Raw genomic sequence first — 25,853 nt, 5'->3', positions numbered from 1 at the left:
CGTCTTCTCAGGCTCTTGGACTATCTGCTTTAGTTTTCCTTTTCCTGTGCCGTTTTGTCTGACATGCCTGGTGCATGACATTTTATGCTCTGCCGTTAGGGCACGTCTACACTGCCCTCGGGGTGTGATGCACAGTGTGGAGACATAGCCGAGCTAGCTTTGGCTGAGTGCCAATAGCAGTGCAGCTGCAGCAGCATGGGCAGTGGCTGCTCCACTCTGTACCCAGGGTGCTGGGTGAGCAGGGGTAGCCCACGCCACCCTCCATGCTGCCACAGCTTCACTGCTCTCATTACCTGAGGTAGCTTTCATCTCGCTAGAGAAGAGACAAATGGCCACACTGGCTGAGGCCTATAGTCCATCTAGCTCAGGATCCTCTCTGCCGACAGAGGGCAGAGGCAGATGCTTCACAGGGAGTGAACAGAACAGGGCAATTATAAGTGATCCATCTGCTGTCGTGCACTCCCAGCGCCTGGCAGTCAGCGGTTAGGGACCCCAGAGCGTGGCTTTGCATCCCTGCCCAGCCTGGCTAATAGCCATTGTTGGGCCTATCCTCCAGGAACTTGCCTAGTTCTTTTTTAAACTCAGTTACACTTTGCGCCTTCACAAGAGCCCCTGGCAAAGCTAGATCGGAGCTGGCTCGGGTATGTCGACGCCTGCTGCCATCGCACCTCCCAGCGGCAGGGCAAACAGACTCTCCGAGGCACAGCATCAAACTTGCAGCTCTTTACCCCTGGGCTGCTCTGGGAGTGACCAGCTCCCCCGGAGGTCTGCTGTAAGTTACCTCTGCCCTGCCTGGGCTGCCTCTGAAGAGCTCTGCCATTGCTCAGAATCCCCGCAGTGCTGCGTGCTCTGGGCTGGCCACTGCCTCCCCCGCCCACTGCCAGGGACCAATGGCAGTCTTACACAGTGTCCGTAGGGGGGGAATTCTTCCCAGGTCGGGTAAGGGCCGAGGGACTGTCTCAGGACGGAGCTTCCGTCCTCTGGATCTGTGCTGTTTCTATGCCCTCAGACGTGCTAAAAAGTAAACCTGCTTTCCCACCTATGTGTGAGGCCGAGCTCTATGGCGAGCCCTGTGATCCCTATCGTAACTGGGGACGGGGTGGGCGAGGGCTGGGTTGTCCAGCACACCCCGAAACCAGCCTGGAGGCGATGCAGGAGATGGTCCTGAACCCGTCCTTTGACACAAACCAAGTCAGGGGGAGCTGCAGCAGCACCTGTAGCTTCGATCACATGCCCTGACAGGAAAGGCACTGAATGTCCAGTGGTCAGCACCGGGGCCCAGGGCGCACTGCATTATGGTCCCAAGCCAGGGTCCATTGGCAGCAGCACAGGCTCAATCGGGTTTGGATCAGGCCCTCTGGTGCTGTGGCATGATCTCAGTCGGCTGCCCACTACTGCTTCCTACGCCTGGGTGGGCTCTGGCGCGAGATCCCCCTGGGGCCCCTCCCCTCCCTCGGGGCACTGTGATGTGCTGATTGTGTGGTGAGCACTAACAGGGTCTGTTTTCAAAGGTCTTCACTGGGATCTTCACCGCGGAGATGGTGCTAAAGCTCATAGCCCTGGATCCCTATGACTACTTCCAGCAGGGGTGGAACATATTTGACAGCATCATTGTCACCCTGAGCTTGGTGGAGCTGGGCCTGGCCAATGTGCAGGGGCTCTCTGTGCTCCGATCCTTCCGCCTGGTAGGTTGCCCTGTGGCTTTGCTGTGCTGAGGGGCTTCATGGCAAGTGCCATACCCAGAGAAGGGTCATTTCTAACTCCTGGGTGGGGACGGTCACTGACTCACGTTGGGTTCAAAGATCAGGCTGATGCAGCCCGGGTTGAACGTTCCGCGTGCCCTGGCGGAGCTGTTAGCATGGTGGGTGCGAGGAAGGCATGTCTGTATGGTCCATTTTAGATGAAATGGCAACAGCAGCTCCCCTAGTCTTACTGGGCCAGTAGCTAAACTCACAGGGGCATCTGCATTCCCTCTGAGCTAATATAGGAACAGCCAGGCTGGATCAGACCCGAGGTCCGTCCAAACCAGTGTCCAGTCTCTGTCAGAGGCCAGCACCAGATGCTACAGAGAAAGATGCAGGAAGCCATGCAGGAGGTAGTTAGCTATCTGCCCCATGACAATTTCCTCCTAACCACAGTGGTTAGAGGTTGGGTTAGGCATGGAAGCTGGAGGCTTCGTACCCCTTCCAAAACACTTGTGTTTTTAGTATTTGCCACTATCACTCTGGATACTATCTGAATGCTGTCACTCAGAATCCTGCATCCTCTTGGTGTCAGTGATATCTTGTGACAATGAGTTCCACGGGCCAATCAACGTTTCTGTTTCCACCTCCTTGCAGCTGAGAGTTTTCAAGCTTGCCAAGTCCTGGCCGACCCTCAACATGCTCATAAAGATCATCGGCAACTCCATTGGGGCTCTAGGAAATCTCACCCTGGTACTGGCCATCATCGTCTTCATCTTTGCCGTGGTGGGCATGCAGCTGTTTGGGAAGAGCTATAAGGAGTGCGTGTGCAAGATCTCTCTGGACTGCACGCTGCCCCGCTGGCACATGCACGACTTCTTCCACGCCTTCCTCATTATCTTCCGCATCCTGTGCGGGGAGTGGATCGAGACCATGTGGGACTGTATGCAGGTGGCTGGCCAGCCCATGTGCCTCATTGTCTTCTTGATGGTCATGGTCATCGGAAACCTTGTGGTGAGTTGCTGGCTCACAGTAGCGTCGGTTGATAAAATGGGCCCAAAGGGAGAGCAATGAATACTGGGTTAGATGGACCTTTGGTCTGACCCAGTATGGCCATTCTTATGTTCCTATGTTCTTATCTGAAATCCATGTAAGGAAGACACCTGAGCCATCAAATACTCGCTCTCAGCTCCTCACCCTCTAGCTGCCCAGCCACCAGTCAGTATTGTTATTGGGATAAACATATCCAAGGCACCATCCCCACAGGATCTGTGCCCCATTGCAAACGTACAGAAGAACATCAGTCCTGCATTACTTATCTTACAGTAGCCCTGTCATAGGTTTGTTCCCCGCTTTGAACTTTAGTGTCCAAAAGGTGGGGACCTGCATGTACCCTTCTAAGCTTAAATCCTAGTTTAGATCTGATAGCGCTGCCACCAACCACAAATATAGTGGTTTGGTCACTTTCCATTCCCCCCAAACCTTCCCTGGGGAACCCAAGACCCAAACCCCTTGAGTCTTAACACAAAGGGAAATAAACCCTCCCCCACCTTCCCCCTCCCATGGTTGTCTGGAGAGACGACCCTGATTCAAACTCCTTGAATCTAAAACAAAGAGGGATTCACCTTCCCCCTCCTCTTTTCCCCCCACCTGTCCCTGGTGAGTCAGACTAACCTCCTGGGGTCTCAAACAAGGGAAAAAATCACTCAGGTTCTTAAAAAGAAAAGCTTTTAATTAAAGAAAGAAAAAAATAAAAACGCTCTCTGTAAAATCAGGCTGGAAATGCTTACAGGGTGTACAGCTTATAGAACTAGAGGGACTCCCTCCCCTCTAGCATTAGTACAAGTATAGCAACCAGAGGAAAAATATCCTTCCAGCAAAATACACATTTGCAAATACAGAAAACAAACAAAAGACTAATCCGCCTTTTTAATTAATACTCACTATATTGAATAGAGGAGACTATTTTAGGAAGCTTGGAGAGCCTGGATGTACGTCTGGCCCCTCTTAGATCCAAGAGAGAACAACAACAAAACAAAAAACACAAACAAAGACTTCCCTCCACCGAGATTTGAAAGTATCTTGTCCCCTTATTGGTCCTCTGGTCAGGTGTCAGCCAGGTTTACTGAGCTTGTTAACCCTTTACAGGTAAAAGAGACATTAACCCTTAACTATCTGTTTATGACACCCCCCCCCCCCAAATTGCAGACAGTGGGGAACCACACTGGTGATGATTTCTTTCTAGAACTTTAAAATAAACAGATTAATAAAACACATGCACCGTTACATATACTACTAATAATGTAAAACTACAAGATTTTCCACATTTCAAGAACACTTCTTAACCATTTGATTCTGGGAAACTTTCACGGGAGAGTGCATCAGCTACTTTGTTAGAAGCTCCTGAAATGTGTTGAATTTCGAAATCAAAATCTTGGAGAGCTAAACTCCATCGGAGAAGATTTTTGTTGTTTCCCTTGGCAGTATGAAGCCACTTTAGTGCAGCATGGTTGGTTTGTAGCTGGAACCGCTGTCCCCAAACGTATGGGCGTAGCTTTTCTAGGGCATACACAATGGCGTAGCATTCCTTTTCACTGATTGAGCAGTGACTTTCCCTCTCAGACAGTTTCTTGCTGAGAAACATGACAGGATGGAAGTTGTGATCCGGTCCTTCCCGCATTAGAACTGCTCCTACACCACGCTCAGATGCATCTGTGGTTACTAGGAAGGGTTTATCAAAGTCTGGGGCCCTTAGCACAGGGTCAGACATGAGTGTTGCCTTAAGCTGGTTAAAGGCCTTCTGACACTCATCAGTCCACTTAACTGCATTCGGCTGTGGTTTTTTGGTCAGGTCTGTTAGTGGGGCAGCGATTTGACTGTAGTGTGGTACAAATTGCCTGTAATACCCGGCCAAGCCTAAGAAGGATTGGACCTGTTTCTTTGACCTTGGACAGGCCACTTTTGGATAGCCTCCACCTTGGCCTATAGGGGGTTTATTGTTTCTTGACCCACCTGGTGCCCTAGGTAAGTCACTCTGTTTTGGCCTACTTGACACTTTTTAGCCTTAACAGTTAGTCCTGCCTGCTTGATGCGCTCAAAGACCGTTTCCAGGTGTTCCAGGTGTTCTGCCCATGAATCAGAAAAAATGGCCACATCATCGAGGTAGGCAACTGCATATTCTCCCAATCCTGCTAGTAGACCATCTACCAGCCTTTGGAAGGTGGCGGGTGCATTTCGCAGTCCGAAAGGAAGCACATTAAATTCATACACCCCTGCATGGGTGATGAAGGCTGACTTTTCTTTGGCGGATTCATCGAGTGGTACTTGCCAGTACCCCTTGGTTAAATCTAATGTAGAGATGAACTGGTCACATCCCAATTTCTCCAATAACTCATCAGTGCGTGGCGTTGGGTAGTTGTCAGGATGAGTTACAGCATTTAGCTTACGGTAGTCCACGCAAAAGCGTATTTCCCCATCTGGTTTGGGAACTAGAACCACTGGAGATGCCCATGCACCGGCAGAGGGGTGGATTATACCCATCTGTAGCATGTTTTGGATCTCCTGTTCTATAGCAACTTGGGCATGAGGAGACACCCGGTAGGGTGGGGTTCTAATTGGGTGAGCATTACCTGTGTCAATGGAGTGGTATGCTCGTTCAGTCCATCCTGGGGTGGCTGAGAACAAGGGGGTGAAGTGAGTGCACAGCTCCTTGATCTGTTGCTGCTGCAGACGTTCCAGGGTTGTGGAGAAGTTCACCTCTTCCACGCCACCATCACTTTTTCCTTCATAGCAGACACCTTCAGGCCACTCGGCGTCATCTCCTCCCTGGGATGTAAACTGACAAACCTGTAATTCTCTGGAATAAAAGGGCTTTAGAGAGTTAACATGGTACACCTTAGGCTTTAGGGAGGAATTAGGAAATGCTATGAGGTAGTTAACAGCTCCCAGGCGCTCTTGGACCGTGAATGGCCCTTCCCATAACACTTCCATCTTATGGGCCTGTTGCGCCTTCAAGACCATGACCTGCTCTCCTACCTTGAAGGAACGCTCTCTGGTATGACTATCATACCAGGCCTTTTGCTCTTTTTGAGCATCCTTTAGGTTTTCTTTAGCAAGGGCTAAAGGGTGTCGGAGGGTGCTTTGTAGGTTGCTTACCAAGTCCAGAATGTTAGTTCCTGGAGAAGGCGTAAACCCCTCCCATTGCTGCTTCACCAACTGTAATGGCCCCTTAGCCTCGTGGCCATACACAAGCTGGAATGGTGAGAACCCTAAACTGGGATGTGGTACAGCCCTGTAGGCAAAAAGCAACTGCTGCAACACTAGATCCCAATCATTGGAGTGTTCATTCATGAATTTATGTATCATGGCCCCCAAAGTTCCATTAAACCTCTCCACCAGGCCATTGGTTTGGTGGTGGTAAGGGGTGGCAACCAAGTGATTCACCCCATGAGCTTCCCACAAGTTTTTCATGGTCCCTGACAGGAAATTAGTTCCCGAATCGGTAAGGATGTCGGAGGGCCAACCTACCCTGGCAAAAATGTCTGTTAAGGCCCGCCACACAGTGTTAGCCCTGGTGTTGCTTAGAGCTACTGCTTCCGGCCATCTGGTAGCAAAGTCCACGAAAGTCAGTAGGTACTGCTTTCCTCTGGGGGTCTTTTTTGGGAAAGGACCCATAATATCCACAGCTACTCGCTGAAATGGGACCTCAATTATGGGGAGTGGCTGAAGAGGGGCCTTGACCTGGTCTTGGGGCTTTCCCACTCTTTGGCACACTTCACAAGATCGGATATAATTAGCAATGTCCTTGCCCATCCCCTCCGAGTGGAAGGACTTCCCCAACCTGTCTTTGGTTCTATTCACCCCAGAATGGCCACTGGGATGATCATAGGCCAAGCTTAAGAGCTTTCCCTGGTACTTAGCTGGAACTACCAACTACTTTTGAGGATGCCAGTCTTCCTGGTGTCCACCAGAAAGAGTCTCCTGGTATAGAAGTCCTTGTTCTACAACAAACCAGGATCGGTTAGAAGAGCTGAGAGGCGGTGGGGTGCTCCGTGCCGCCGCCCAAGCTTTCTGAAGGCTATCTGCTTCCTGTTCAGTCTGGAACTGTTCCCGTGAGGCTGGAGACACCAGTTCCTCCTTAGACTGGGGACTTCGGCTTGGTCCCTCTGGAAGCGATGTAGGTGATGGGGTTGTTTTCGTTGCTGGTGAACCGCTCTCCGCTGGTGTACTAGGTGATATTTCAGGCTCTGGCTGAGCCTCTTGGGTAGGCTTGTCTGCTGCTTCTGCCAGTTCAGGCCCGCTGGCACCCTCTGGCGTTGGGGTTGGAGACGGGTTTGCAAGCGCTGGCGTCAGTGCTGGCAACGGTTCTGGTGCTGGTTGCTTTTTCAGTTCCGGTTTTGGGACTGGATGCACTATGGCTGTTTCAGTTGTTGGCATGGGATCCGGTTCCACCACCTCTGTCTGGGTCTCTGGTAACACAGACGGGGCCCTGGTGGATGGCTCAGGAACAGGGATGGGAGTGGAAGCTTGCTTGGCCTGGCTGCGGGTGACCACTCCCACCCTCTTGGCCAGCTTCACATGGTTGGCCAAGTCTTCCCCCACTAGCATGGGGATGGAATAATTGTCATAGACGGCAAAAGTCCACATTCCTGACCAGCCCTTGTACTGGACAGGCAGTTCAGCTGTAGGCAAGGTTACAGATTTTGACATGAATGGATAAATTGTTACTTGGGCCTCTGGGTTGATGAATCTGGGGTCCACTAAGGACTGGTGGATAACTGACACTTGTGCCCCGGTGTCTCTCCATGCGATAAACTTCTTCCCGCCCACTCTCAAGGTTTCCCTTTGCTCCGGGGGTATTTGAGAGGTATCTGGGCCTGGGGATCCTTGGCGTGATGATGGTGTAATGAACTGCACTCAATTGGGGTTCTTGGGGCAGTTGGCCTTTATATGTCCCAGTTCATTACATTTAAAACATCGCCCAGCTGACGGGTCACTGGGCCGAGGTGGGTTGCTGGAGACTGGTGAGGTGGGACCATGGGTAGTCTAGGGCTTTCCTTGGGTTGTAGGTGGGGTCTTGGGTGGCCCCCGGTGGTAGGGTTTATTTTCGGTTTGCCCCTTGTTATATTCGCTCCCCTTGTTAGTAGCTTTTTTCTTTTCTGCTACTTCCACCCATTTGGCTCTGATCTCCCCCACCTCAGTTACAGTTTTGGGCTTCCCATCTAGGATGTGCCTTTCTATTTCCTCAGGAACACCCTCTAAGAACTGCTCCATTTGCATCAGGAGGGACAGCTCTTCTAGAGTTTGAACCTTTGTTCCTGATATCCAGGCATCCCAATTCTTTCCAATGTAGTAGGCGTGTCTGGGGAATGACACATCTGGTTTCCACCTTAGGGCTCTGAACTGCCGACGGGCATGCTCAGGTATTAGCCCCATTCTGATTCTGGCCTTTGTTTGAAACAGTTTATAATCATTCATGTTTTCCTTAGGCATTTCAGCCGCCACCTCTGCTAAGGGTCCACTGAGCTGTGGCCTCAGCTCTATCATGTACTGCTCTGTAGCGATGTTGTACCCATGGCAGGTCCTTTCAAAATTTTCTAAGAAGGCCTCGGTGTCATCACCTGCCTTGTAGGTGGGAAATTTCCTGGGATGGGAAACAGTACCTGGAGAAGGGTTGTTAGGGTTAGCTGGAACATCTGGTTTAGCCTTTTCTAATTCCAGGGCCTCCTGGTTGGCCTCCCTCTGGAGCTCCAGCTCTTTTTCTTTCATTTCTAGCTGTTTTTGTTGCCTCTCCATCTCTCTCCTGTGGTCAGCCTCCTGCTTCTCCATCATTCTCCTGTGGTCAGCCTCTCTCTCTTTTTCTTTCATCTCCATCTCCTTTTGGTTTATCTCCATCTCCTTTAGTTTTATTTCCAGCTCCTTTTCTTTTAACTCCATTTCTTTTTGTTTTGCCTCCAGCCTTATCAGCTCCTGTTTAGATGTTTCCTTGGCACTCATTTTTTCTGCTTTCTGGTGCTGGCCACACCCCTCTGCAGTTCACTGAACTGGGATGCTTCAGCTCAGGGCTGTATGTTACAGAGATTTCCTAACCTTTCTATGCCCGAATGAATTAGAAAAAACACTTCACTTGCAAATGTCCTTTGCTGGTGTTTGCTGACTCACAGCTTCTAACTGGACTTCTCTGACTGAGAAGAGACCAGAAAAACTGGTTTGTGACTTGTCTTTTGCAAACGGTAATTACCCTTCAGCTAAACCCAGCTGGAATCCCCTTCTAACAAAGCCTTGTTAGAAAACTTAACCCCTCTGCCCTCAGACTGCTTTTCCAAACAGCTAGAGAAAAATATCTCACTGGCTTTTGGTTCTTAAAAAATCCCAACTGCTGTCAACCATGTCATAGGTTTGGTCCCCACCTTTTGGACGCTAAAGTTCAAAGTGGGGAACAAACCTATGACAAGCCCATACAGGCGCCAGCTGAGGTTTAGGCCCATTGCGCTAGCTGCTGTACAAACGCAGTCCCTACTTTGAAGAGCTAAGATACGGAAAGCTAAGGTGCAGGGAGACAGGACTTGCCAACGTCCCAAAGAAAGAACCAGGACTAGAGCTTAGGCCTCCATCCCACGCTCACCCCACTGGACCACACCACCTAACTCCTGCCCTGTGCTCCAGACTGTTTAATTCCAGCAGCACTTAACTGGGGCCATGTTGCAGCATTTGCTTGTGGGCGAAAGGGCATGGCAATCACAAGACTGGATGCTTTTCGAGAAGATCTGCTCCAGGAATGTATTCTGGAGCAGTCCCCTGGTGTGGGCTATACAGGGTGATCGCAAGAGTCCCTTCTGGCTTTGGAATCTAAGGGCAGGAGTTTGGGGCATCACCCCTTGGGGACTGGACTCTGGCTCAGCTGCTCAGGAGCAGCAGCGGATTCCACAGCCCAGGGAATGCCCTGCCTCCCGCCTCCTCAGGTTTGCCCCTGGGCTCTGTTAATCTCCATGTCCCTGTTGAACAGAGCTTCAGGGGCGGCACATGGGGAGAGGCTGTGTCTCAGGGTGCCTGGCTTCAGTCCACGTACGGATAGACAAAAGCGCTGTAAGGGGCCTGGCAGCTTGTGGGCAGCCCCCATCCAACAGCTGGGTGTGTGCACGATTGCTAGGGCTAGGGAGGGGGGTGGACTTTGGGGCAAGGGTGGCTGGAAGTGGACTCTGGGGCAGAAAAGAACATCCCATGAGCAGCTGTTCCCTCCCCTCTCCACCCCCCAGGTGAATTTTCAGGCCCACCTGCCCCTTTTTGTGACCCCTTGTGGTGAGGCAGATGTGTGCGTGTCCCTGTGTCTATTTCTACCACGTCCTGTTGCTCTGCGTGGTCTCTTTGTGCCCATCTTCACCCAGCTGCGTCTTCCCGGACCATCCCTCTTCTGGTAGGATACTGAGGTTCCTGTTTTCATCCAGCCTGGGTGTTTCATTTGGGCCATTCCCCAGCCTCTCCTCTAGCAAAAGCAACAGAGGATCCATCTGCTCTAAACGCTCTCTCAAGCTGCTGGGCACATCACGTGGCAGGCGGGTGCTGTGATTTAAAGCTAGGCCTGGATTGTATCCTCTGGGTGTAGCTCACTTCATCAGTTCCCTGCCACTGCAGAGGCCTTCAGCATTGGCGCACCTCAGTCCCTTCTATTCTCTGCCTGGGGCACACAATAGCTTACTCTCCCGTGGGCTGTGATATTTTGGTTTAATTTCGGTTGCTGTATTCAGCATGCGGGTGCCGGGCAGTGTCGGTGGCCTGTGATGTATAGGAGGTCAGACTGGATAATCTGGTGGTCCCTTGTGGCCTTAAACGCTGTGATATCCCTGTGACCTGAGGTGCTTAGGGTAGCCCACACTGGAAACGCCAAGGCAGGCTTCAAAAAGGAGAGCTGATTCCCCCAAAACTGGTGGTTAACACTATAGTTAAATTCACCAACCAGTCGCAGACTGTGCCCCTGATCCCCCACACTGGTTACCAAGAAATCACACAGCCCCTTGATTACATCCCAGTCTCTGGCTCGCAATCAGCAAATTGGTTTGGATCTTACCCAAACTACCACGCTGCCAGCCAATCCTTTAGTAGCTAAAACTAACAGATTTATTCAGGGCCGGCTCCAGGCACCAACGAAGGAAGCAGGTGCTTGGGGCAGCCAATATAAAGGGGTGGCCCTCCATCTGCTATGGGGGGGCACGGTCCCTCTCTTCCTTTCTGAGCTGCCGCCAAAGTGCCACCAAAGAGGAAGAGAGGGAGTGAAGGACCCGCCGCCAAACTGCCGCCGAAGAATGGAGCGGCACGATTGAGCTACCGCCGAAGTGCCGCCAATCGGCTTTTTTTTTTCCCACTTGGGGTGGCAGAAAACCTGGAGCTGGCCTTGGTTTTATTATAAAAGAAAAGAATGAGAAGAGAGTTGTTAAATAGTCAAGCAATCAGATACATGCATATGACCTCAGAGTCCATATATCAGGTTCTTAGCAGCATTGGTGAGTTCGCTGGCTTGTAAAGTCCCCCTGGAACACATCCACAGCTTGGATACGTCTGTCAGTCCTTCGTTCAAAGCTTCAGTTTGTAGAGAAGTTACTCCAGAGCTGAGAAGCAGGATTGAAGATGAAAAGGAGGTGATGCCGCTGCCTTTTTATATCCTTTGCCAATTGTCATGCGGCTTGTGCATCCTTTGTCCCAAACACAAGCTCACCGCACATGGCATGGAAGAGCACATGGAGTCCCATGTTCATGGGCATGTCCTGCTGACTCATAGGCATAGCCCCTGGCTTCTCTCAATGGGTTCATTGTATCGCTGATTTCCCATGATGGGCTATCGAACAGGCTGGATAGTGCTGATGCCAATCCATCTGCGGGTGTCACCCAGCTGCACAGCACAAGTTTGAGATATCAATATACCACACATATTCATAACTCATGATACAAAGATGATACATGCATATAGGATCATAGAATCATAGAAGATTAGGGTTGAAAGAGACCTCAGAAGGTCATCTAGTCCAATTCCCTGCTCAAAGCAGGACTAAGCCCAACTAAATCATCCCAGCCAGGGCTCTGTCAAGCCGGGCCTTAAAAAGCTCTAAAGATGGAGATTCCACCACCTCCCTAGGTAACCCATTCCAGTGCTTCACCATCCTCCTAGTGAAATATTTTTTCTTAATATCCAACCTAGACCTCCCCCACTGCAACTTGAGACCATTACTCCTTGTTCTGTCATCTGCTAACCACTGAGAACAGTCTAGATCCATCCTCTTTGGAACCCTCCTTCAGGTAGTTGAAAGCTGCTATCAAATCCTCCCTCACTCTTCTCTTCTGCAGACTAAATAAGCCCAGTTCCCTCAGCCTCACATCGTAAGTCATGTGCCCCAGCTCCCTAATCATTTTTGTTGCCCTCCCCTGGACTCTCTCCAATTTGTCCACATCTTTTCTATAGTGGGGAGTCCAAAACTGGACTCAATACTCCAAATGTTTCCTTACCAGTGCCAAATAGAGGGGAATTATCACTTCCCTCGATCTGCTGGCAATGCTCATACTAATGCAGCCCAATATGCCATTAGCCTTCTTGGCAACAAAGGCGCACTGTTGACCAGGGCCGACTCCAGGCACCAGCTAAAGAAGAAGGTGCTTGGGGCGGCCAATACCAAGGGGCGGCATTCCGGCCACTATTGGGGCGGCAGGTCCGGGTCTTCGGCGGCAATTTGGCGGCGGGTCCCTCAGTCCCTCTCAGAGCAAAGGACCAGCTGCCGAACTGCCTCTGAAGAGTGGAGCAGCATGACCGCAGCTTTTTTTTTTTTTTTTTTTTTTGCACCGCTTGGGGTGGCAGAAAACCTGGAGCCGGCCCTGCTGTTGACTCATATCCAGCTTCTTGTCCACTGTAATCCCCAGGTCCTTTTCTGCAGAACTGCTGCCCAGCCATTTGGTCCCCAGCCTGTAGCAGTGCATGGGATTCCTCTGTCCTAAGTGCAGGACTCTGCACTTGTCCTTGCTGAACCTCATCAGATTTCTTTTGGCCCAATCCTCCAATTTGTCTAGGTCCCTCTGTATCCTATCCCTACCCTCCAGCGTATCTACCACTCCTCCCAGTTTAGCGTCATCTGCAAACTTGCTGAGGGTGCAGTCCACGCCATCCTCCAGATCATTATTGAAGATATTGAGCAAAACCGGCCCCAGCACCGACCCCTGGGGCACTCCGCTTGATACCGGCCGCCAACTAGACATGGAGCCATTGATCACTACCCGTTGAGCCCGATGATCTAGCCAGCTTTCTATCCACCTTATAGTCCATTCATCCAGCCTATACTTCTTTAACTTGCTGGCAAGAATACTGTGGGAGACCGTATCAAAAGCTTTGCTAAAGCCAAGAAATAACACGTCCACTGCTTTCCCCTCATCCACAGAGCCAGTTATCTCATCAAAGAAGGCTGTCAGGTTGGTCAGGCATGACCTGCCCTTGGTGAATCCATGGTGACTGTTCCTGATCACCTTCCTCTTCTCCAAGTGCTTCAAAATGGATTCCTTGAGGACCTGCTCCATGATATTTCCAGGGACTGAGGTGAGGCTGACCAGTCTGTATTTCCCTGGGTTCTTCGCCTTCCTTTTTTTAAGGATGGGCACTATATTTGCTTTTTTCAGGCATCCAGGACCTCCCCCAATTGCCACGAGTTTTCAGAGATAATGGTAAAGGACTCTGCAATCACATCAGCCAACTCCCTCAGCACCCTTGGATGCATTAGATTTGGACCCATGGACTTGAGCATGTCCAGCTTTTCTAAATAGTCCTTAACCTGTTCTTTCACCACAGAGGGCTGCTCACCTCCTCCCCATACTGTGCTGCCCAGTGCAGCAGTCTGGGAGCTGACCTTGTCTGTGAAGACCGAGGCAAAAAAAAGCATTGAGTACGTCAGCTTTTCCAAATCACCTGTCACCCATTCAGTAAGGGGCCCACACTTTCCTTGACCACCTTCTTGTTGCTAACATACCTGTAGAAACCCTTCTCATTACCCTTCACATTCCTTGCTAGCTGCAACTCCAGTTGTGCTTTGGCCTTCCTGACTACACCCCTGCATGCTCGAGCAATATTTTTATCCTCCTCCCTAGTCATGTGTCCAAGTTTCCACTTCTTGGAAGCTTCCTTTTTGTGTTTAGGCTCACCGAAGATTTCACTGTTAAGCCAAGCTGGTCGCCTGCCATAGTTGCTATTCTTCCTGCACATCGGGATGCTTTGTTCCTGTTCCCTCAATAAGGCTTCTTTAAAATACAGCCAGTTCTCCTGGACTCCTTTCCCCCTCATATTAGCTTCCCGTGGGTTCCTGCCCATCAGTTCCCTGAGTAGGGTGACCAGATGTCCCGATTTTATAGGGACAATTTCGATTTTTGGGTCTTTTTCTTATATAGGCTTCTATTACCCCCCATCCCTATCCCGGTTTTTCAGTGTTGTTTGGTCACCCTATCCCTGAGGGAGCCAAAGTCTGCTTTTCTGAAGTCCGTATTCTGCTGCTCTCCTTCCTTCCTTGTGTCAGGATCCTGAACTCGACCATCTCATGGTCACTGCTGCCCAGGTTGCCACCCACTTCTACTTCACCTACCAATTCTTCCCTGTTTGTGAGCAGCAGGTCAAGAGGAGCACGGCCCTAGTTGGTTCCTCCAGCATTTGCACCAGGAAGTTGTCCCCAACACTCTCCAAAAGCTCCCTGGATTATCTGTGCACTGCTGTATTGCTCTCCCAGCAGATGTCAGGGTGATTGAAGTCCCCCATGAGAACCAGGGCCTGTGATCTGGAAACTTCAGTTAGTTGTTCGAAGAAAGCCTCGTCCACCTCATCCTCCTGGTCCGGTGGTCTATAGCAGATGCCCACCACAACATCACCCTTGTTGCTCTCACTTCTAAACTTAACCCAAAGACTCTCAACCGGCTTTTCTCCAGTTTCATACTGGAGCTCTGAGCAATCATACTGCTCTCTTACATATAAACAAGCTTATCATGTTTAGGAAATCATACCTTTTCCACAGTTACCTTATGTGGTATATCTGATATAAGAGTCATTGAATTTTGGTATTGATAATATTATAAATGGTCGCCCATATTCCATACAGCATCACCATCCCCCCTAAGGCACTAGATACCTTTGCAATGAGCAGGTCCTTCTGTGCCAGTTCTGCAATGAAACCTCCGCTCTTGAGCTGGGCGAGCTCCAGCTTTTCTCGCTCACTGGGTGAACTGAAATGGTTCTTTTTATTCTGGATCAAACCAAAATGATACATTTTTGTTTTTTCAGGCTGAAACAAAACCCCCAAATGATTTACTCTGGGGTCAAATGAACCATTTCATTTAATTTTCAAAGGATTTGAAATCTTTGCGATATCTTTTAAACGAAATGTAGGTCAGCACTGAAACGAAACGGCTTTCCAAAGTGACATGTTGAAATGTTTCGTTTGGACATTTACAGGTTTTTCCATTTTGTTTTGGCTGAAACTAGTCACTGAATTCGACCTAAAATTGCATTTTTTGGTAAAAATCGATTAGAACAGAAATGTCACCTGCTCTCCTCCCTACCCTCAGCCACATGACAAATCCTGACACCTCCCCAATACGCCCTGTATTTCCCCTCATTCTCCTCCTCTCCGCAGCACCCCCTTCTGTTGGATTTCCACACGGGAGCCGTGCAGCCAGAGGTTGCATCTCCTCCGCCCCCCTGTTTACCTCCCTCGATGACCGAGCTGCTCGCTGCCCTGATACCACTCCTGAATTGCACATGTAACCCCTAAGCTCCAGGGAAGTGTGAAATCCTTTCTAACCTTGGTCCCCTTCTACCCGCTGGCTTTGAAAGTTATTTTCCTGGCTGCATGGGTGCTGTTCTCTCCTCCAAAGGAGCAAGGCGGCAGCAGCAGGCATCCTAGTGGCTTGTCTAATTGCTTCTTTTACTTCTCAGTGTTGTGTAAGCCTGTTGGAATTCACTTTGAAAACTCTCTAGGGGAGAGCTGACTGCATCTCCTTCTGCATCACGACACCTTGTGGGCATGTTCCTGCCATCCTGGGGCCTCCACGGCTCCTCGGGGGCCAAATTCAGCCCTGGTACAAGAGGGCAGAAGGCCCTGGAGGCCAGTGGGGTTGGGCAGCTCTCGGATCTCTCAGTGTGGCTGAGCTCACCTCCAGGATGGAAAGTCACAGCTCAGGTTCCATGCCAGGCACAGCCCCAGAGCTGGCTGGCGGATCAGTGCGAGACAGGGTGTGAGATGCATAACGAGCGCCATCAGGCCTGGGTGCTGACACTGCAGAGGGCAGTGCTGGAGGCAGGGGAGGGGCTGCAATGTCATGGCTTTTCCTGAATTTTCCTGAATCCTGAATTTCGATTCACTGAGTTTGTGACTTATTACTGCATGGAGAGGGGCATGGTGCCCCTGCCCCAGGGTTGCAGAGTGCTCACACTGAAGCCCCATAAGGTGACCAAATAGCAAGTGTAAAAAAGTGGGATGAGGATGAGGGGGTGATAGGGGCTATATAAGAAAAAGCCCCCAAATTGGGACTGTCCCTATAAAATTGGGACATCTGATTACCCTAAGCCCCACTAGCAACCCACCCGATTTCCTGTGGGAGACCAAACCTCAGAGGGTGGCTGCTCCGCCTTAAGGACAACGCCAGCCCACAGAGCTCTAGCAGACACTTCTGCAGAGTCCCAGGTAAAGGGGAGCAGCCTGGGCCCGCTTCCATGACCCCGACTGGGTCCAGCTGCTTTGCCTCCTCTGTGCGCAGGGAAACCAGACCAGTGCTGTGTTTCAGTTTCCTGGAGCATAAACCAGGTGATGGCCTAAGCATTCTGGCTACAGTAATGTGTATTTATGGAGCCCTGCCCCCAGATAATGCCATGGCCGGTTGCCCTTTACTAGTAATGACCCTTTGGGCATTTCCTTTGGCATTAATAAAGGGGGGAAGGGAGGAAGTCACTCGGGTGACAAGGTAATCAACTCCTGCCGGAACACTCCGGAGACAACGGCAACAGAAATGATTAGCTGTAATTGGTACTTAACGTGAGTATTAAACTGGTGTGGTCCCAGGGATTTATTTAAAGACTCTGTTTGAGTCATATGGCATGAGCCATGTGAAAACAGCAGTGACCTTGAATAGCAGCTAATTCCCTTCTCAAATGTGCTCCTGGCACCGGGAGGCACAAATATCAACAGCTGTGGGGGCTGGGCTGGAGGGGTCAGTTTTTCACAGCAAATGCATTTCACGTTCTGGGCGATGCTGCTGTCCCCTGTAAAGTACCAGCGGCTCCCATTGCGCAGCGAGGCTGGGGAGGGGCAGAGTCACTGGATTCGGCCCCATGCACGATACTGGTGCAAAAGCTGTGGCTGGACCAATTAGCCCTTTGTGCAATGGGGCCTCCTCTGCAGCAAAGATAATGGTGGGAATGCAGCCAGTGCACTGTGGGACTGAGGCAGGGCATCCCTTGAGAGGGTCCGTGCACTCTTCACTGCTGCACAGTGCGAAGGGGAGCACTCACCAGTAGATTAGGGCCTGAGGCACAGCTCCTCTGCCCCCAAAGCTCCACCCAAGGGGATGAGTCAAGACAGGGATGCTGGGAAGTCAGGGAGTGTGCTCCCATTAGGTTAACTCAGGACTTTTGGATGCTAGGGGTTGATAGTAGTGCAGATCCATAAAGAAACAGATGAATGCATGAATTGGATGGTTCTGTGCCCAGTGCAAAGAAAAGCCTCTTTGCACCAAAAGGTTCATGCAACACTCACCTGTTTTGAAAACTCTCACACTTTCAGTCTCCCATGGATGACTAAGGACGGTCCTTGAGAACTGCAGCATTACCAACTCTCCCGAGTTGAGTTATCACGAGTCTCACGCTATTGGTTTGGTTTTGTAAGCTCCAGCTTCTGGAGTCACGTGAGTCCACAAGAATCTCAGCTTGTATTACAAAAAATTAAAAGAGATACAAGGTGAGTGCTATAATATCTTTAATTGGATTGTCACGGAGTGTGGGGGCGCCAGGCCCTGCACCCCCGGGCTCCCTGCCGATTCACCAGGACTCTCAGCCAGCCAGTAAAGCAGAAGGTTTATTTAGACGACAGGAACACAGTCCAACACAGGTCTTGCAGGCACAGATAACCGGATCTCCCCGGTTAGGTCCATTTTGGGGGCTTCCCAGCCCCCCCCCCCGGGGATCAGAGCCCGGTCTCCCTGCCTCCCCTCTGTTCTCCAGCCCACCCCAATCTGCCCAGCCCCCCTCCGGCCCCTCCTCTCTCCTCTGCCTCTTTCCCGGGCCAGGAGGTCACCTGACCCCCTTGTCTCCAACAGCTTTAGATGCACCTTTGCAGGGAGGGGCCGGGCCATCAGTTGCTAGGAGACAGAGTGTCAGGCATTTGCTGCTAGATACTTAGGAACTGTACCCAGCCCCCAGTGCGAACAGTCCCACTTCGTCACACCTCTCCCCCCTTCGAGACCGAACTGAGCGGGGTCACTCCAGCCAGTGACCTGGGGAAGTTCGAACCCACCTACATTCCCACAGAGGCCCCAGGGTCCCCCCCGTTCTGGGGGAGGAGTTACCCCAGGTCATTCCAGTTTCCTGCCCCCCTGTAGGTCGGGGGGACTCGAGGGCACTCGCAGTTTGCAGGGGGGAAGCCTTATGCCGCCCGCGCCCTTTCCCCACCCCAATATCCCTGGGGTGCATGCGGGGCTGGGGCCTTCTCCCCACGTTCCAGTCTGGGGGGCTGTGATTCGGGCTCTCTCGGTTCAGAGCCCCCCTTCTGACCCTGGCCCCCCTCCGGACAGGCTCCTCAGGGCGGGGCAAGGGTCTTACAGCCATCTCCCCCCTGTCCCGGGCCTTCCTCCCCCTCTGGCAGGGGTCACAGGAGCGGCAGTGCTGCCGGACATGGGCAAAGACCCCAGGCCAGTAATAGTTCTGTAGCAGCCTCTGCTGGGTACGCCAGGCTCCCGGGTGCCCTGAGGGGGGACTGTCATGGGCCTGGCACAGCAGCTGGCGGCGATACTCCTGGGGTACCACCAGCTGCCTCCTGATCCCCCCTGACTCCATCTTCCCTGGGGGAGCCCATTCTCGATACAGGAGCCCCTTCTCCCACAGGAACCTTTTCCGGCCACCTCGTCCCATGGTCTGTCCCCACCCCGAGGTTGGCCAGGTCCCTTATCCTCCGCAAGGAGGGGTCTTCCCGCACCGCGGCCTGGTACTCAGCCGCTGGGGCAGGGGCGGGGATCTGCTCTCTCTCACCGGCTGGGTCTGGGCCCACAGCCTCTCTGGGCCGTGTCCCTGGGCGTTCCCTCCCCACCGGGTCAGGATCTGGTGTCTCGGCCAGAGTACTTTCCCCGGGGTCAGGGTGCAGAGCCCTGCGTTGACTCTGACTACGGTTCACGGCCAGGGTACCCTGGGTGTTACTTGGCCAGTCCTCGAGGTCCCCCCCCATTAACACCTCCGTGGGCAAATGTGGGTGCACCCCCACGTCCTTGGGGCCCTCCTTGTCCCCCCACTTTAGGTGTACCCTCGCCACAGGCACCCTGAATGGGGTCCCGATCACACCCCTCAGGGTCAGGTAGGTGTTGGGCACCATCCGATCTGAGCCCACCACCTCCGGCCGGGCCAGCGTCACCTCTGCGCCCGTGTCCCAGTACCCAGTGACCTCCCTCCCGTCTACCTCCAGGGGAACAAGGCACTCGCTCCGGAGGGGTAGTCCTGTGCCCACCCTGTAAACCCCAAACTCAGGGCTGGGAGCATCCAGCCCCTCGGAGGGGTCAACCCGGGGCCCCCCTCCCTCCTTCGCAGGGGGTATGCGGCCCGCCCCCTTTTCCTGCGAACGCTGCCCCTCATCCGGCTGGGTCTCTACCAAGTTGACCCGGTGTGGGGTTGGTCTGCTCAGTTTGTCCCGGAGCTTGGGGCACTGGGCCCATACGTGGCCCGGTTGGCCACATTGATAGCAGCCCATGTCTCATGGGTCCCCTCGAGGGGGACGACTGGACCTGACGCCAGATGTTTCCCTTTGGTGGGGGCCCTCCCTCGGCTCCTCGGAGTCCCATGGTGACTCTCTCTCTGCATTGAGGCAGACCTGCTCCTTCGAGACGCCTCCCTGCCATCCCCTGCCCGACTGTCCACAAACTCGTCGGCCAGCCGGCCTGCATGCTGCGGATTCTCTGGCTTCTGGTCCATTAACCACAGCTTCAGGTCCGACGGGCACTGCTCATACAGGTGCTCCAGTACGAATAGGTCAAGCAGGTCCTCTTTAGTTTGGGCCCCAGCCGTCCACTTGCGGGCATATCCCTGCGCCCGGTTGACCAGTTGTAGGTATGTGACCTCCTGGGTTTTATGTTGACTCCGGAACCTCTTCCGGTACATCTCCGGGGTCAGCCCAAACTCGCGGAGCAGGGCCTGTTTGAACAGTTCGTAGTCCCGTGCCTCCTCCCCTCTCATTCGGCTGTACACCTCCACGGCGGTGGAGTCCAGTAAGGGAGTGAGGCACCGGATCCTGTCTGCAGGGTCAACCCGGTGCAGCTCGCAGGCATTCTCAAAGGCCGTCAGGAAGGTGTCTATGTCCTCCCCCTCCTTACGCCGGGCCAGGAAGTTCTTATCGAAGCTCTTTGTAGGCTTGGGCCCCCCCTCACTCACCACAGCCGGGGCCTCCCTGCTTTTCAGCTGGGCCAGGTCCAGCTCATGTTTGCGTTGTTTCTCCTTCTCCCTTTCCTCGAATTCGCATTGCTACTGCTGGTCCTCCATCTCCATCAGTTTGATCTCTCTCTCCAAGTCCAGCCACCTGAGTTCCACGGAGGCCGAGCGTCGCCGGGACGATTCCCGGCTGGCCGGGGGGCTCACGGTGCCCTCCGTAGCTTGGCTCCTCCTCCCCCTCCCCCTACGCCTAGGGGTGGAAGGTCTCGGGGAGCCCTCATCGGCCAACTGACCACTCCCAGCGGGTCCAGACACTGGTGCCTGCGCTGCATCTGCCCGGCTGCTTCCCTCAGAGACAGGGACCGGTTCATCCCTGCGATCTCTCTCCTCCAGCCGGGCAATCAGCTGGGCCTTGGTGAGCTTCCCATGGCACAGCCCCCTCTGCTTGCACAGCTCCACCAGCTCACACTTGTGCTTCTGGGAATACATCTTCCTGCTGGCCGCTCGCAGGCCGGGGTGCTCGCCGCTCCCCACGGGTTCCAGGGGGACCCCTAGTGTGCCAGTCCTTGAAGTCACCACCTCTCTGCCAGGGTCGAGCTGCAGAGTCCTCCGCCCCTGGGATCGCTCGCGGTGATCCCCCGGGGGACCCTGTTACTGCAAAGTCCTGCTCTCTGGCCACACTCGCCCAGGGGTTAATCGCCCCTTCGTTTTACTGCTCCCCAGTCACTTACTGCAGGAAGCGCCGTCCATGGGGTGCAGTCGATCCCACCGCTGCCACCAGTTGTCACGGAGTGTGGGGGCGCCAGGCCCTGCACCCCCAGGCTCCCTGCCGATTCACCAGGACTCTCAGCCAGCCAGTAAAGCAGAAGGTTTATTTAGACGACAGGAATACAGTCCAACACAGGTCTTGCAGGCACAGATAACCGGATCTCCCCGGTTAGGTCCATTTTGGGGGCTTCCCAGCCCCCCCCCCGGGGATCAGAGCCTGGTCTCCCTGCCTCCCCTCTGTTCTCCAGCCCACCCCAATCTGCCCAGCCCCCCTCCGGCCCCTCCTCTCTCCTCTGCCTCTTTCCCGGGCCAGGAGGTCACCTGACCCCCTTGTCTCCAACAGCTTTAGATGCACCTTTGCAGGGAGGGGCCGGGCCATCAGTTGCTAGGAGACAGAGTGTCAGGCATTTGCTGCTAGATACTTAGGAACTGTACCCAGCCCCCAGTGCGAACAGTCCCACTTCGTCACATGGATCAACTTCTGTTGATGAAAGAGACAGCAAAGAGCTCTGTGCAGCTCAAAAGCTTGTCTCTTTCACCAACAGAAGCTGGTCCAATAAGAGGTATTGCCTCGCCCAACTTGTCTCTCTCATATCCTGGGGCCAACACAGCTACAACAACGTTGCAAACAAAAAATGAAAAGTAAGTTGTTAGTCCTCATTGATGGGGTGAAAAATGCTCAGTGGAGGCACCCGGGCCACATTTTGAAGCTTTTCTCTGTAGCTACGAGGGCTAGAAGCTCACTTTCATTGAAATAAAAGCGAAGATTCCCATGTAATCACGTAATCCAGGAGCTGCGGATTTACAAAAAACCACCAAATACCGTAAGAATCACAATAAAATCTTGAGAGTTGGTGACCCTGCTACAACTCTGTGAATAGTTCTAGTAAAGTAGTGAACCATTCACATACTGAATGTCAGACACATGCTTAGGTGCCTGGTTGACTCAGGGCCTATGTTACTTCTGCTGGCTAAGGAGGGAGCCAAAGTGTGGTGCCAGTGTAACCCACACATCTCCTGGGTGTGGTGTTCTATCCCATCTGGTGGCACCAAGATCACTTAGAGCAGTGGTCCCTAAACTTTTTGGCTGGCATCGAGAGGCGTCCCTGCCGAAATTCGGGAGCGACGCCTCTCGATGATGTCACTTGTCGGCGACAAGCATCATCATCGAGAAGCATCCCCGCCGAAATGCCGCTGCGGCATTTTGGCGGGTGCTCTCCCGGGGGCCAGGACGTGGGTGCATTAAGATGCCCCCGTGGGCACCATGGCGCCCGCGGGCACCGCGTTGGGGACCCCTGACTTAGAGAGATTAATGAGTTTGCTCTGCAGCCTTAGCTAAGAGGCAGTTGCCTTTTAGCTCATGCTGTAGAGGCTCATGGTCCCAGGTTCAATCCTGCCCAATGATGACCGGGGTCTGTTGGTGTTACACATGGAGCCAGTGGTCTGTGGAGAGCTGTCTGGTCACATGGGGCTGGTTCTTCTCCCTTCATCTCCAGTTGCTTCTACAGCTCTCCCGGCTCTTCACTGCAGAGAAGAGCCTGTGGGGCTGGAAGGGCAGATGGAACTGAGACGGAGAAATGGGGGCCACCAGCAGGGGAGGAAGGGACGAGGCAGATGGGCAGCAAGTCCAGGGGAATATGGGAAGAAGGGCACCAAGCCTAGTGGGCCAGCTCTGGGAACAGACCAGGCAGAGGATATTGGGGGCAGAAAAGACGGGGATGGAGACGAAATAGCAGCACAGAACACCAGGAGCTGATGGGGTGACAGATCTTTTTACAGAAGCAACACCACACTGTGTTGCATTAAAGACACTGAAGCTATATCTGCACAGCGCAGTTAACCTGGGCTCTGCTTTAACTCAAGCTGGAACCCACCCGCTTTGCAGTGAGGACACAGGGGAAACCAGTGCGCTATCTTCTCACAATTCCCCCCTCCCCCAGGATGGACAAGTTCTCCCACAATGAGCACACCTGCATGGGAAAGACTCCAGGGTGCCTCAGCCAAGGAAAGGCACCTCACTTTGCAGCAGAGACGCTCACTCCTGGGCAAGGCTCACCGGGTGCTCAGACCTGGGTGTTGATCACCTGGGTCAACCAAGCAGTGAAGACCTTCCCTTACAAATGGATCCGCACTTTCCTCCTGCGACTCCTCCAGAGGGAAGCAATTGCTGTCAGAGGGATGGGAGGGTCAGGTACACACAGTCACAAATAGGAGGGTGGTGTCCAGATGAGATTTTGTCTTAGTAAGGCGTGGTCCACCCCATAGCAAATCATAGAATCATAGAATCTCAGGGTTGGAAGGGACCTCAGGAGGTCATCTAGTCCAACCCCCTGCTCAAAGCAGGACCAAACCCAACTAAATCATCCCAGCCAGGGTTTTGTCAAGCCTGACCTTAAAAACCTCTAAGGAAGGAGATTCCACCACCTCCCTAGGTAACCCATTCCAGTGCTTCACCACCCTCCTAGTGAAAAAGTTTTTCCTAATATCCAACCTAAACCTCCCCCTCTGCAACTTGAGACCATTACTCCTTGTTCTGTCATCTTCTACCACTGAGAACAGTCTAGATCCGTCCTCTTTGGAACCCCCTTTCAGGTAGTTGAAAGCAGCTATCAAATCCCCCCTCATTCTTCTCTTCTGCAGACTAAACAATCCCAGTTCCCTCAGCCTCTCCTCATAAGTCATGTGCTCCAGCCCCCTAATCATTTTTGTTGCCCTCCGCTGGACTCTCTCCAATTTATCCACATCTTTCTTGTAGTGTGAGGCCCAAAACTGGACACAGTACTCCAAATGAGGCCTCACCAGTGCTGAGTAGAGGGGAATGATCACATCCCTTGATCTGCTGGAAATGCCCCTACTTATACAACCCAAAATGCCATTAGCCTTCTTGGCAACAAGGGCACACTGTTGACTCATATTCAGCTTTTCATCCACCGTAACCCCTAGGTCCTTTTCTGCAGAACTGCTGCCCAGCCATTCGGTCCCTAGTCTGCAGCAGTGTATGGGATTCTTCCGTCCTAAGTGCAGGACTCTGCACTTGTCCTTGTTGAACCTCATCTGATTTCTTTTGGCCCAATCCTCTAATTTGTCTAGGTCCCTCTGTATCCTATCCCTACCCTCCAGCGTATCAACCACTCCTCCTAGTTTAGTGTCTTCTGCAAACTTGCTAAGGGTGCAGTCCACACCATCTTCCAGATTGTTAATGAAGATATTCAATAAAACCTGCCCCAGCACCAACCCTTGGGGCACTCCACTTGATACCGGCTGCCAACTAGACATGGACCCATTGATCACTACCCGTTGAGCCCGACCATCTAGCCAGTTTTCTATCCACCTTACCGTCCATTCATCCAGCCCAGACTTCTTTAACTTGCTGGCAAGAATACTGTGGGAGACTGTATCAAAAGCTTTGCTAAAGTCCAGAAATAGCACATCCACTGCTTTCCCCTCATCCACAGAGCCAGTTATCTCATCATAGAAGGCAATTAGGTTAGTCAGGCATGACTTGCCCTTGGTGAATCCATGCTGACTGTTCCTGATCACTTTCCCCTCCTTTAAGTGGTTCAGGATTGATTCCTTGAGGACCTGTTCCATGATTTTTCCAGGGACTGAGGTGAGACTGACTGGCCTGTAGTTCCCTGGATCTTCCTTCTTCCCTTTTTGAGATCCCCGCCTGTCCTAGATCCTAGGACTGTGCTCATGTCTGACACTCAACCTGGTGTTTGCTTTTGCTCCCTCCAGGTCCTGAACCTTTTCTTAGCTTTGCTGCTGAGCTCCTTCAGCGCCGATAGCCTTGCGGCTTCTGAGGATGATGGCGAGATGAACAATTTGCAGATTGCTATTGGCAGGATCACCAGGGCGATTGACTTTGTAAAGAGAACTGTCCTCATGCTACTTCACTTGCGGTGGAAGGAGAAGAGAGAGCCAGCCGAGGAAGAAGAGGACAATAAGAAAGACAACTATGTGCTGAACCACATGGATTCAGGCCAGGATTCCAAGTTGGAGTATATGGATGGAGTGGCTGGGAAAGAGCAGTTGTTTGTGGATGAGCTGGACCACATGAATTTCATTAACAACCCCAGCCTGACTGTCCAAGTGCCAATTGCCTCTGAGGAGTCCGACCTCTACGATGAAGAAACGAGCACTCAGTCAGACACAGAAGACACCAAGGTAGGCATATCAGTCTTTGCTGTAGCCAGCCAGCCTCATGAATGGTAATGGGCCAGCACTCCCATTCAAGGCAGAGAGGGGACTGGGGTGGGATTTGCATTGCATGTCACAGGACTGGTTTCTGGGGCTGCAGCGACAAGCCCGGTGGGAATTGCAGGCACATTTAGCTGCCCAACCTGGGATGTCAGTGGAATCGGCTGGTCTGTGCTGCAGACAATGGGGCAGATGCACCAGGTTTGCTAGATCATTGCAGTTGCCCCAGGCAACTCTTCACTCTTCCTGCATTTTGAGCATAAAGTGGCAACCATGGGGAGGTGGGGGAGGGAGGAATCATGCTGCAGACTTCAAACCAAACCTCCCCCAAGGCTGGTGCAACCCATTAGGCGACTGGCACTAGCATCTGGGGGGCGGCATTTCGGGTCCTTCGGTGGCGACCGCGGTGGCCGGATCTTCGGCCGCCCCGGTCATCGTTGGCATTTAGGCGGAGGGACCTGGGGCAGGGGGGCGCGGGGAGGGCTGCCTGTAGCAAGCAAGGGGGAGTGCGGCACGCAGGGGAACCGCTCCCCGCTCCAGCTCACCTCTGCTCCGCCTCCTCCCCTGAGCAC

The 25,853-nt window shown here is 52.7% G+C and overlaps 1 protein-coding gene across 1 annotated transcript in view; it reads left to right on the top strand.

Annotated features, from left to right (window-relative positions):
- The window catches only part of SCN4A (sodium voltage-gated channel alpha subunit 4), a 157,235-nt gene that overhangs the window by 82,507 nt on the left and 48,875 nt on the right, over positions 1–25,853 (top strand). The window contains exons 14-16 of the mRNA XM_039504220.1: positions 1,512–1,685; positions 2,340–2,696; positions 24,820–25,248. Coding sequence (XP_039360154.1) covers positions 1,512–1,685; positions 2,340–2,696; positions 24,820–25,248 — 960 coding nt within the window. The remainder of the gene's footprint in view (positions 1–1,511; positions 1,686–2,339; positions 2,697–24,819; positions 25,249–25,853) is intronic.

The sequence above is a fragment of the Mauremys reevesii genome, linkage group 17 (genome assembly GCF_016161935.1).
Source record: "Mauremys reevesii isolate NIE-2019 linkage group 17, ASM1616193v1, whole genome shotgun sequence".
NCBI classification, from domain to species: Eukaryota; Metazoa; Chordata; order Testudines; family Geoemydidae; genus Mauremys; species Mauremys reevesii.
This window is presented reverse-complemented; position numbering and strand designations above follow the sequence as displayed.